The following is a 13,117-nucleotide window of genomic DNA, read 5'->3' as shown; positions in this document are numbered from 1 at the left end:
CGGAGGAATCAGACAGGAAGTAAACAATAACGGGAGCACGGTATTGGCTGCTCTGCCATTGTTTATGGACTTGTTATTGGAAAAGGAACAGTGAACAGACTTGGACGGTTACTCTAAACCTTGATCGCTGCTGCCGTTAATACGATCAGTCAACAAAAATCATTTTCAATTAATATTACGAATCATGTCGTCAGTTTATTTAGTATGCGGCCATGGAATAAGCGGGATAATGTGCAATGAGGCAGTCCTTAATGAGAAAAGAACACCCTTACATATCAAGCAGGCAGTAACCTGTTGTTAACATTTCACCAGCTGCTATGGACTGCAGATAAAAGCAGCACCTCATCTGTCAACAAAAGAGAATTATTTTTCCCCTATTTTATATTTCTTATGTTCGCTAGGCAGGTGTCGCATTACTTTGATGCATACCCGTCATAAAGGGATCCTTAAATGCTTTTATGTTAGTTTTAACAATTGACCTGAATGGTGCTTCTCGTTGCTTTAATGTTGTTAGCACATGCTACAGGCTAACCGTCGGTGAGCATGCCTCAGAATAACAAGGTGAATTTATGGACTCTAAAGGGTAACGGAGATAAGGCGAAGGGATAGTGTAATTCTGCTCCAGTTACTGATGTAGCGTGCTGAGGTGTTGCACCAATTAATAACTAATGAACACCCACTGGGGCTGACGTGTGAGGATAGCGTGATGCTCACAGTCTGTCCTTTTAGATAATTTGTATAATGTTAGCAAAACAAAGCCCAGTAAGACAAGTTTGCTAAAAGAAAGGAGGAACAAACTGACTACCTGTGATGAGCAAACCACACATGTTGCAGTTAAACTGCTGTGCATGCTGGGAGTTCTTGCTCAAGAGTTTTGGTTATTTTTCAAGAAGTTTTAGAAGCTACCAGTTACTTCTCAACTCTCCACCACAGCTACCCTGTATAATGAGCATGCTTTATTCATACAGAAGCACCAGTTCCAAGAACCTTTTATGTGTGATGAAATCAAATATTACGTCTTAAAAATTTGAATTGGTGTGATATGCTTGTCAGTACTCTATGACTGTTTGGTACCTCGTAAATCCTGCATACTTAAAACACACAACCTCAATTGTGTGTGTGTGCATGCATACTTTCACTTGCCACACACACTTTGCAGGCAGTCCCCTGTCTGAGGTTCCCTCCCGGCCGCAGTCATATGCCTGCTGGCAGCCGGCCACAGCAACCCAAGCCTCCGGAGTGGCAACCCTATCTCCCTCAGACACTGGCCATGGCCACCAGAATAGTAAATAATATGTGAGATCCCGGGACAAACTAAATATCTGGAGAATCTCACCTTCAGACAGCAGCTATATATAAGTGAAGGCACCTTTGCCATTAAGCTTTTGACTTCATGGAACATTACCGGAGGAACTGGGGGAAATGCCTTCTGCTGATTATGCTTTGACGTAGTTGGACGGGGGGGGGGCACACGCATATCCACGCATGCTGTCTGAGATAAGCTGCGCACTTAGCAGAGGCATGTGTACATATAAGTCACACCAGCCTATATTGGGGGGTTACTTTCCAGTTAAAAGGAGTACCGAGGGAGGCAGAAACCACTTAACACATCAAGGTTGGAGAGAGTCCACTTCCCATTTTAGCACACAAGCATAAAAAAAGTGCTTATCCTTCTCTTGGATGAAAATATGCAAGTACTTAATGGAAGACACCAGAAACTGTGTCTCAGAGTTGTTATTGCAACTTTAATGCCCGACATTTTAAGGTTTTTAAAGCACCGTAATAGCACAAAATGAACTGAAAGCAATGGGAGAAAAAAACAGTGCCTTCATCATTTATAGTGCAAACACTTTCACACTAAACCTTATGACAGAATGGTGAAAGGCAAAAGAAAGTACAGTACTTCCATGTTTGTTTTATGTTTCTAATAAACACAACTAATATAAACCCATAACGGTTATTGGTTAGTAATTGAACCAGAAGATTTCAATGCCCATAGCTCTTAATACCAGGGATCAAACTTAACTTTTTTCACCACTGTGCCGGAAACGTCCCGAAAAAGATTTTGAACCGTCCCAAACATTCCTGAAAATCTTTTTTACATTTTGAGTTGTTACTTACTGATAATATAATAAAAACACAATACATTATGTTGATAAAAAAATACTATATTTATTTCCAGACTAGATTTGTTTAGCTTCAAGATGACAACCAACACCCGCAGTCACGGAGCTGTGGCCTACGTGACCTTCTGCCACTACTCCACCATTTAGTGACTGCATTTAATGGGTTGTATTCGTCATGAGGAGGGCCATGCATTGAGATTTGCATGAGGCTGTTAAGAGTGTCATTGGCTAGGCGAGACCTCCAGTCCGACTTCACCCGTTTCATGCAGGAAAAACCACGCTCGCTGCTGGAGCTGCTCATCGGGAGGACAAGGCTGATCTCTGCTACCACCTGCATGTGCTGGAACTGGTCGGCTCTTCCGATGACACCCTGGATCAGCCGCTGCCACAGCACCTGAGAGACTGGGTTGAAAGTCTGTTCATCTGGCATGTTTTTATACTGGGATTCTTTGTGGACCCAAGCACACTGGGCTGCAATGAACTTGTAGGAAATGTGCTATATAAGTACACTGTTGCTGTTAATGAGGAGGAAACCCTTGGAGGATCACTCACCTGGGAATCGAGATGCCTGTAGTGACAGGCAACCAGGATCTTGAGGTCAAGCCACTCTGGCCTTGCTGCATCCTCAGATTCAAAGTCCTTGCATGGCTCCAGGACTGGGCGGAAATGCTCCATGATGACATTCAGTTCAGCGGTGCCAAATGTAGCCAGGGTGTTGGTGTCTGCTGGCCAGTTGGACAAGTCGAAGAGTGTGGAAATCGCTTTCAGAACACCGGTCTGGAGACTCCTGAAACGCTCTGACACAAACTCACAGAACCTGTTGGTGAGGCGAAGCTTGAGGTTGTTGAAGTTGTCATCATCGTTGCTGCTCCTGTTGATCTCAACACCTTGCCAGGTGGATCCAGTCCCAACTTCAGTCAGGAACCGCTGCAGCCTTGGGCCTGGGTTTGTCTGCATTGAACATGAACTAACAGTTTTAATAATTTCATTACCAAAAACCACAAATAAATCATACAACTCTGACTTTGAGCTGTTAAATCCTAAATTGAATATGCAATCATGTAAAATAAGGGAACATTGTTCCTCACCTGCATAGCTACAAAAACCATGCATGTTGTCTGCAGCCCATCCGAGACCATCTGGAGTGTGATGCCGTCTTTCTGGAACAAGAGGCTGAGGTGCTTCAGTTCTTGAAGGATATCCAGCATTAGGTGGATGAAGAGACTTCATTATAAGCTTTGCCCTCCCCTTCATGGCTGCACTCGCTTCCCTCTAATTGGGATCTCTGGGGTGGTTCTCGAAGTGTACAAGTAGAGGCTTGTAGTTCTTCATGAGGGTCTCAAGGGCATGCGATGTGTGTGGTAGCCAGCGGGTACCTGCAATCAGACAGCAGAGATTAGACAATCAGTTTCACTTTGGTTTTAATTAATCATTATCATCGTCACATTATCACATTGTATATTTTCAATGTTCATTAATTTGCACTGTCTCTTTCAATTAAAAATAAAATATAATAAACACATCTTTATTATATTAATACCTTCAGTGTTCCCTGGCCTGAGACTAGAGACCTCCATCGCCTTGCTGATATCTTCCAGCTCCCGTGATGCCTTAGAAGAGACTGTGTAATGTTTGTGAATGACACGTAGCAGCTTGTTCAGCTCCTTCAGCTTGGGAAGCACTTTCAAACAATCGAGCGCAGTCAGCTCCAGCCGATGAGCGACGCACCATATCGCCACTAGGGAGGGGCACAGGTGCTTTAGTCTGGCTGCGGCTCCGTTGTTCACTCCCAGCATTACGGAAACGCCATCACATCCAAAGCCCACAAGACGCAGCTTCAGGTCCTCCTCTTGAACCCCCACCTTGGAGATAAAGTTGGAATTTTAAAAAGACTTAGCATCCTCACATTAGGTTATAATATGCATACAATAGAAGCATGCATTCTTTCATTCATACATTACATTCAAAAGTAAACACAACTACCTGCTGCAAGCAGTGCCAGAGCAGCAGGTTGCAACATTGTGGCAAGCAGTCTCTGCGTCTCACTGAACAACACCAACGCGAGCGAGCCAGCCAGTCCTCTTCCATTTACCTTTTCACATAAATCTTTTCCACCGACCGCGAACCCATTCTGGTTCGCAGAAATTGTTGAAAACTTAAACAGAAAAATTTAGTCAGTCAAAAATCTCTTCATCCCGAGGTCGACCCGAGAGAGAATATTGATCCTCCTGATGACAATTAATTACGTCCCCGGGATGACGGGACGCCGTTAAGTTTGATCCCTGCTTAATACTACAAAGTGTTTTCAATTGATATTGGCATTAGAAAACAAAGCCTGAGCCAGAAGCCGTATATGAGGTCAGAATGGTTTGAATCGCTCCCCTCCATAATGTGATCATTTTGAATGTGTCTCCTCCTCGGCCTGACACAACAGCTTAATTTCCCATTCTTTAAAGTTCACCTGAACAGCTGCAGCAGAGAGGCTGAGGGCAGCTCTCCCTCTGAGCTGGAGCTGGCTCCACCTCAGACTCCAGCCCACCGAGGGGCTTTCAGGTGAATGTACACCACACATTATCTGGGTCAACTGGGGCTTTAAAGGCCATGGATGAGTCAACCCATTTATACCAGGAATTAAAAAAGCGTGATCAGGTCATTTGATACTGCAGTCCTGATAGGGGATCATCTCTGCTGACAACGAAGTGTAAAGACAGTCAGGGACATGTTTATGGTATGTTGATTTACAAGTGACATCAAGTCTTTGGCAGCTAGCGTTAGTCATGGTGCCTTGTTTTGTGTCAAGAAAATGGATTAAAGCTCAAATGTCTCATGCAGTGATCACTGGATTCTATTGTAAGCTCCTCATCCATTGGTTGAATGAATCTTTCTCGGCGAGAAAAAGCAAGTTTTGCTAGGCAGAAATTCAACATTTAATCCAAACCGAATATTTATTTCTACGTCATAAAGCACTGAGGGTTTTTTGGAGGTAAGTCAATTAAGCATTTTTCTTGGAATAGGCGTTCTTGTCCACTACCAGTCATTGGGTTAATATTATCAACCCGCCAAGAACTGGGGTACGGTCCAGTTGTCGAAAAATCAGCTCCTCTATTCCTATCTACTATTCCTTGAGCTTTATGTGAAATGTCACGGGGTTAAGGAATAGTACAATTTAGAAGGATTTAGGAAAAGAGACTGCTGAGAAATGTTGGCTTTATTTGATCATTTCAGTAAAAAAGTAACATTCATATTTCTCCTTTTGATGAATATAGTGCTGAACGTTAAAAACAAAGCTCTTTATCAAAGTTTTAAAAGGCTTAATAAGCACCGAAACTTTCATGAGATGCATTTCTCGTCCCAATCGGTTGTTTCCGTGAACGGCCGAATGTTGTGTCGTGGTAAAATTTGAGGCCGCAAGGTATTGTGGGACAGCATTTTCTCTTTTCCTTTCGTAAAGGAAGGTCCAGTGTTTCCTCAGCTAAATGAGTTTATAAAGGAATATTCAGAGCTCCTTTCCTATCATCTAGAGAATTCAAACAGCTCTTATCATGGCTGCTACTTCCGGATCATGTCACTCCGTTAGGAACCTTCCTAAGCTAAACTGACTATTTCACCGCAACCCCAGTTTTGGATTACAACACTAAACGGTCTAAAAAGAATTACTTGCAACAACGGTATTGCAATTACAAGTTCTCCTTTTTCGCACCCTGTGGTGACTTCTGCTTAGGAACCCGTAAAACAAAGACTATGCATGGTGTACATCCACCTAAAATAGCATGATTACTGGAATACTGCAGAACTAGTGAAGGTCACTTGCACTGTGTGACACCTTCTCCCAGCATGCAGCCTGGCCACATCTCCTCTATCAACAAGTGTTTATAGGTCAATAAGGGTTGGATGTTTATCGTCTTAGATCTTGTGCAGTTTCCTGTAACACTAAATCCAGCTCTCACGAAAGGTTTATATGTTATTAGCAGAAGTCTTGTGACAGATGATAGCGGCGGGGTCGAATGTATTACACTTGATATGGAACAACAGAAAGCAGATAAAACATCTGCACAGTTTAGCATTTTCAAACCCATAATACAGCAGCTGTTGTGCATATTTGAACTCTGACCAAAAAAACGCCTGGTAACTCACATTCCTCGGGCTGCAGAGATTCCCCTCTGCCCGTGTCAAAGCTTGGCCTCCAGCCGAGACATGCTCACCAACACGCCCCACGCTCCATGGAAACTCCACTCCTTCTCAATGGACAAACGCTCCAACTCAGCCTCATACAGATAGACATACACACTGTACAGAGCCAGAGACGGGGTTGTGAGTCAAGTTTGCTGGACTGTCTCACACACACACACAACGAAGGTCCCCCAGTGCAGTCTGTGAACTGAGATCTCTTTTGTCTGCCCCCGAGAGACAATAATGTGTCTGTTCTCTCTGTCTCTTTTTTTCCTCTCCTTCCCTCTCTATGCCCTCTCCATGCTCTTTCATCTCTCCCCTCGCCTCATCTCCAGGATGACAATCTGCGACCTCTACACCATGCCGCGGGTGACTGAGCCCGTCTGGTTGACGATGATGTCCGGGGCTTCGGAGAAAAACCAGCTCTGCGGTCACTTCATGAGGGAGCTCTCGCTGCTGATGGAGCAGGCCTCCAAGAACCAGTTGAGTGTCTGCTTCTCCTCACACCTAGTCCGCCATCAATCACAACATATAAAAAAAATAAAAATAGCAGGAGGATGTATCACAAAAAGGGATGGTGGAACTATAAAGGCATTTTTAAAAACGTACTGATTTTAAAGAGACCCATCTGTTGAGAAAATCAGGCTGTTCACCACTCTATTGATCTCTTCTGAGCTGACATCTTTAAGTAAGCAGACAGGAATCAAGCAAGCTCACGAATATAAAGCAAGAAGACCTGCATAGCAGCACTCAAAGGAAAGTCACACTTTAGTTTTGGCTTCTACTTCCTGGATAGGCCTATCGACACTGAAACACATGCAGGTTCACACACTATTCCTTCTATTCGACACAGTCTATCGTCTTTCTCTTCCTTTTCATTACTCTCACACACAGTGAGTGTTTCACCCTCTTTGCATTTATTTGTCTGCCTCTGAGGGAGCTGTGAATGCCAGTCTCTAATTGCTCATTGTTGCTGTCATAAAGCCGCGTCAATTTAATTGTACATAAATGAATTGGTAGCAAGGCCTTTATTGAACATATTCACACTTTATCCGTGTAGCATTTAGAACTGTTTTATTGCATTTATTTTTCAAATTGTATTCAGTGATCGAGAAAGAAAGCTTTAAGACAAACATAAATCTTTATAGACAAAGAAAATGATTAAATGGAGGCTAAAAGACATTAGACTGACGATTCAAACATTTTTAAAACATCTTTACTTTACTACGTACCTTTTCACTTTCTAATGGTCTTTAAATAAATCCCTGCACACTTTAAATGTTTCCCATGACTAGAAACGGTGTCTCCTAGGCAACCATTGGCGTTTCTTTATCAGCTTAATTTCTCAAGTCAGCGTTTCCACCAATGTTAGGGTGACATCCACACAACCATTTTTTACCTTTGACACACAGCTCTGCAATGTTGACTCTCAAATGAAACCATATCTCCCTGGCAACAAAATGTCACATCATGTCTTTTGTGAGGCGTCCCGTCAGTTTTCCCATGACGCTTGTGATGAGTGCCGCAGTCACCGCTGTGTGCGAGCACATGACCGAACTGAGTACCATCGGCTTTGAGTCATGAGACAGGAAGGGAAGTAGACACTTGTGGTCAGGACTGAGAAGTGAATCATTAGTATTTGTTTGTGTGTGTGTATGTGTGTGTGTGAGTTTGTGCATACATCTCTATTTTTGTGTGTGGCAAACAATGGATGTGTGTGTTCAGGCCAGCAAGAAAACGTCTGACCTCACAAAATAAGGTCAGGAGGGAAACTGAGAAACAGTTCACACAGCTAGGATGTTTTAGATACTCCTTGACTCTTTGCTCACCAACCCACATCTGATTTCTTTCAGATTCCTCCCTGCATTATTGACAGCCATCCTGACCAATCACCTGGCCTGGGTGCCCACCGTCATGCCTAATGGGCAGCCTCCAATCAAGATCTTCCTCGAGAAGCACTCCTCCAAGAGTGTTGACATGCTCGCAAAGACGCACCCTTACAACCCGCTCTGGGCACAACTAGGTGAGGCAGCCGAGAACAAACACACACAAGCACACACACACAAACACATGTGAGTCTAATAAAACAGCCGTGTTTGACCTTCATTTTTGCTGAAGCTGGAACGCATCCTCACCTTTCATCATCAACCATCCCAGCACAAAGACAAGTCAGGACTGACTGAATGATGCAGAACCATTAGAATGACTCATGTCAGAGTCATTAATGTTTAAAACTTCTCCTTTATTTCACATTAAAAGTATAGATCTTGCAATAAAGACTAAGATGAAAACTACTGAAATTATGTGCAGTTCGTTTAGATTATTATTTCTGTGTAAAGCATCACGGTATGTTTTACTGGAATCATGTTGCATTACTCCAAATCTATTCGTGCACTTCTGCGCAGTCCCTTTCTTCTTAATGTATGTTGATGTGTTTATATACGCAGTAGAACTGCAGATGATTTATAGGTGCATGTAGCGATGATCTCCTTTAAATACACAAACATCTTATGGAGTGTGTCGAGTCCACACGTTCTCCTCATGTGACATGGAGAACTCTGAGACGTTGAGTACATGGTGACTCCTGGTGGTCGCAGTGAGAACTGCACACCAGAGAGAAGAAGATTATTTGATTATTATTATTATTATTATTATTATTTGTACAGAGATTAATTTATTTGTATTTTAAAACGTGCATCACGACCGCTGACGACCATGATCTGAACTTTGTATGACTTTTCGACTAGCAATGTTTGCTAGAGGTGGTTGGACTAGAAACGTTTTTTAAGCTTCTTGCCCCTTTTGAACATGAACTTTACTATTTATACTTTGTAACAAATGAAAAATTATTTGTTAACATGTTCAATAAATTGACTTAAAAAAAAACAATTTATTCTTTAAAATATGATTTGTGTGTTTGACTGGTGATTGTTTAACATACCTTCATAAGTTCTGTAATATGTCGTTTGTGAGAGTAAAATCAAACCGTAAAATATATATATGAACTGTTTTATATCAAGATACTAAAATTGAAGTCAAACAGTACGTCTATATCTCCACAAATGTTCATCACACAACTTTTTCTCATGATGGATGTATTTCTGGAAACCAAGAAATTACAGAGTCTAGTTCCAGTTCATATCTATTAGAAGTGTGTTATGTACACACTTTTAGGTGTATTTAGAGGGGACCCCTATTCACTCTAACACAAACCTGCTCTGTACAGCTCGCTCTCAGTCGCTTGCTTCAGTCATTTTAATAGCAGATAAAGAAGGAAAGATGTATAGCTCTGGAAAAAATTGAGACCACTCCAAATGTTTCTTAAACCTTTAACTCTACATGTATGGCAGCCATTCCAGTGTTTGTTGTGTTTCAACACAGAGAAAAATTGTCAGCAGTTTATAGAATACAATAAAAAATAAAAATAAAAAATTAACTCAAAGACGTACCTATAAATAATAAAACAAGAGAAAATGATAATGCTGAAGTGGTCTCTTAATTTTTTTCCGGGGCTGTATAACCTATTTAGGGGTCATTTTCAAGACAACCGTTCATCCAATCACACTGCGGAAGTGTAGTGAAGTGGTGTGGAGAGCAATTCTCAGGAAAGCCCAAAGAAGCAAAACCCCACAATCAAAATGTTATGGAACAGGCTAAATGATTAAAAAAACATTACCTGTTCAAATAATTTGATATATTTCAATGGCTTTACAGAACTCCTGATGTTTTGGTTTTTTTTCCACCCCGTGTAGGCGACCTGTACGGGGCCATTGGGTCCCCGGTGCGGCTGTCGAGGACGGTGGTGGTGGGCCGCCGACAGGAGCTGGTCCAGAGGCTCCTCTACGTCCTCACCTACTTCATCCGCTGCTCCGAGCTACTGGAGACGCACATGCTGGACAGCGCCGAGGACGAGGCCATTGTCATCCCCGGCTCGCTCATCACCACCTCCCTGAGGAAGGGAGAGGTGGAGGAGTCGGACTACGTGCTGGTGACCGTCCACAAACCCAGTGGGGACTACCTGTCTCAGCCCAGCCACAGCCGGCAGACGGAGGCAGAGGACAGCAGTTATCCCTCAGACAACAGCCTCCAGAGCAGCACGTATACAGACACAGAGGGGGAGCATGGTGGGGGACACACACCCAAGGAGGAGGATGAGGAGGAGGAGGAGGAGGAAGAGGAGGAGGACAGCAGTGACAGTCAGGGGTCCAGGAGCAGTGTGCTTCAGACAGGGGAAGGTGCTGCTATCAGGACGGCAGAATCAGCCGAGCCCGGGCAGCTGCGGCGGGAGTCCAGCAGCCCGGTGGACCCCGAGGCCCGGCTGGAGACGGTGCTGCGTGTCGGCTCATCGTCCCCCAGGGAGCAGGTCTGTGTGCTGGGCACGGAGACCAAGGGAGACCTGAGACTTATTGTCCCGTCCATACCCACAGCCCCGGAGTTATCCCCAGCTCCTGTCCCCACAGAGCAGGAGCTCTCCGGGTCAGAGGCTGGGATGGATGCAGGCGTGGGGAAGCCGTCAGGGAGCCCTCTGGAGAAGAAGCCCCCCGATAAAAACCCGCCTGCTGCTGTGGTGCCGGTACCAGGAAGCTCGGCGTCAGGGCCCATGTCTCTGATCCTGACAGAAGAGGACGAGCCGGCAACAAAAGTCACCTTCCTCATCGGAGACTCCATGTCTCCTGAGTCGGACACGGAGAGCCGCAGGAGGAAGGTGGAAGAGGAAATGAAGAAGTACAAGAAGCAGCTGAATGACAAACACCTGCAGCTGTTGCTGGAGCAGCAGAAACAGCAACACCAGCTGCAGCATCACCAAGCCAAGGGCGAAGTGAACTCAAAGACCAGCAGCGGCGCTTCAGAGGACCAAACCAAGCAGACCATGGCGGCCCCGGCCCTGCAGCGGACGTCCAGTAAGATGCCCAGGTGGAGCCCCAGCTGTGCGGACGATTTCGACGAGTACTTCAGCGTGGATAACCCCGTGGAGACCAGGACTATAGACGATGTGGCCCAGCGAGCGCAGGTCGGCCGCACAGACAATACGCACAAAGACCTGCTGGACCCCTCGGGAGTAGCCCGACCTGGGGACATCAGGGGCCGCAGCAGTCCGGGTTTAGGTCTGTGTTTAGGTTCAGGGTCCAGCAGGAAAGGAGACACTCTGCTGAGTGTCCAGAGGAGGTGCAGGTGCGGCTCCAGCGATTCCTCCGACACCTGCTCCTGCAGGAGCTGTTCTGCTGAGCAGGACAATGGTCTCCTGCTGTCGGTCCCCGTCCCACAGGATGGAAGCAGCAAGAGCAGAGAGGACCAAAAGCACAAGGCCACGCCGGTCAACGACTGGGAGATCCCACGCAACGAGAGCTCGGACAGCGCGCTGGGGGACAGCGAGAGCGAGGACACCGAGGACTGGCAGGAGGAGATGCTGCTGCCCTTCCCAGGGTGAGTCCAGACGCACACATTCAGACACTTGCTGTTGTGAATGTGAATTTTATTTATTCTAATTTTAAGTTTTTATCCCGATTAGTAAACCGTATGCTGTTCTTTTTTCGTGTTTTATTTGGCTTAAAATCCTAGAAATGTTTTATTCATCAGATTATAAGGAACATCTCCGTCAATCCAGGCTAGCCAAAAACAATAATTCAGTCATTTTAGTCAAACTTACTTAGCATTCTGATGTAAACATAGGTTGTACACCTTTTTTCTTAAAAAAAACTTTATAAAGCTCTTGTTCGTGTCCAAAGTTGCATGCAGAGATTGTCCCAGTTTGAGTGAAAGGATGTTGCTCCCTCATCTTAGAGTTAAACAAAAGGCATTCACTTAAAAATAATATTAGCTTTACAAATTAAACGTAACCCATCCCCACTGACTTTGTCTTTCTTTGTCTTCCCTTGTAATCAGAGTTATAATGGTGGCAGATATCTGTTTGGAAACCTATATCTCATGTCACATGTTTGCTTTGTAGGTCAAAGTTGGTGGAGAACTACTCCAAGCCAAGCATTGCCAATTTCGGACGCTCTCTGTTTGGAGGCTACTGCCACACCTACGTGCCAGACTTTGTTCTGCATGGGTTGCCTAGTGACGAGAAGCTACGGCAGTGCCTCATGGCTGAACTAACCCACGCTGTCCAGGTAAAGCACAGTGTTGGACCTTTTCGGTTTTGGATGTAACACTTATTTTCACTTTGTACAAAAGTGTTAATGTCTGTCTCTTGCAGCATCCAGTACTGGATGAGCCTATAGCGGAGGCTGTCTGCATTATAGCAGACACAGAGAAGTGGACAGTGCAGGTGGCCAGCAGTCAGAGACGAGCCACAGACGTCAACAAGCTGGGGAAGGAAGTCCTGGTGTCCAACCTGGTTTCCAACCTCCTGCTGTCCACTCACCAGCTCTACAAACTCAACCTCTCCCCCAACTTTGTACGTTACACCTCTCAGCCAAACACTGGTCATTTAGCAGTCATTTGATTCCTTTAACAACCGTGTTCCCTTCCCCTTCTCCTTAGTGTATCATGCACCTGGAGGACCGCCTGCAGGAAATCTACTTCAAGAGCAAGATGCTCGCTGAGTATCTGAAGGGCCAGACAAGAGTCCATGTGAAAGAGCTGGGCATGGTGTTAGGGTAAGGACTTAATCTTTATTCTCCACTCACAGGTGCTGGAAAGCTGAAAATAAGTGTCTGACTAATCTATTGAAACATATACTGTACTACTGTAAATGTATACTGTACTGAGTATTACTGAATTAAACATAACTGTAGCGGCCAAAATCATAGAAAAGTAAAACAGAAAATTAACTTTAAAGTAAACTGCCACCAGATGGCGAATCTTACGAGTTCAAT

The 13,117-nt window shown here is 44.6% G+C and overlaps 2 protein-coding genes across 6 annotated transcripts in view; one reads left to right on the top strand and one right to left on the bottom strand.

Moving 5' to 3' along the window:
• The window catches only part of fnip1 (folliculin interacting protein 1), a 41,985-nt gene that overhangs the window by 25,718 nt on the left and 3,150 nt on the right, over positions 1-13,117 (top strand). For all 5 annotated transcript variants that reach the window (XM_063894941.1, XM_063894938.1, XM_063894940.1 and 2 more), the window contains 6 exons: positions 6,632-6,778; positions 8,150-8,319; positions 10,049-11,720; positions 12,244-12,409; positions 12,496-12,696; positions 12,783-12,898. In XM_063894941.1, the coding sequence (XP_063751011.1) occupies positions 6,632-6,778; positions 8,150-8,319; positions 10,049-11,720; positions 12,244-12,409; positions 12,496-12,696; positions 12,783-12,898 (2,472 nt within the window). The remainder of the gene's footprint in view (positions 1-6,631; positions 6,779-8,149; positions 8,320-10,048; positions 11,721-12,243; positions 12,410-12,495; positions 12,697-12,782; positions 12,899-13,117) is intronic.
• Positions 2,191-3,736, bottom strand: LOC134871925 (uncharacterized). Its single transcript, XM_063894942.1, has 3 exons — positions 3,667-3,736; positions 3,215-3,502; positions 2,191-3,077 (listed from the first exon to the last, which is right to left on the bottom strand). Exons 2-3 carry the CDS (start codon positions 3,332-3,334, stop codon positions 2,502-2,504), a joined length of 696 nt encoding a protein of 231 aa, XP_063751012.1. The 5' UTR covers positions 3,335-3,502; positions 3,667-3,736; the 3' UTR covers positions 2,191-2,501.

This window comes from Eleginops maclovinus, chromosome 11 (assembly GCF_036324505.1).
Source record: "Eleginops maclovinus isolate JMC-PN-2008 ecotype Puerto Natales chromosome 11, JC_Emac_rtc_rv5, whole genome shotgun sequence".
NCBI classification, from domain to species: domain Eukaryota; kingdom Metazoa; phylum Chordata; class Actinopteri; order Perciformes; family Eleginopidae; genus Eleginops; species Eleginops maclovinus.
Note: the sequence above shows the minus strand (reverse complement) of the source record. Positions and strands in the feature narration are given on the sequence as shown.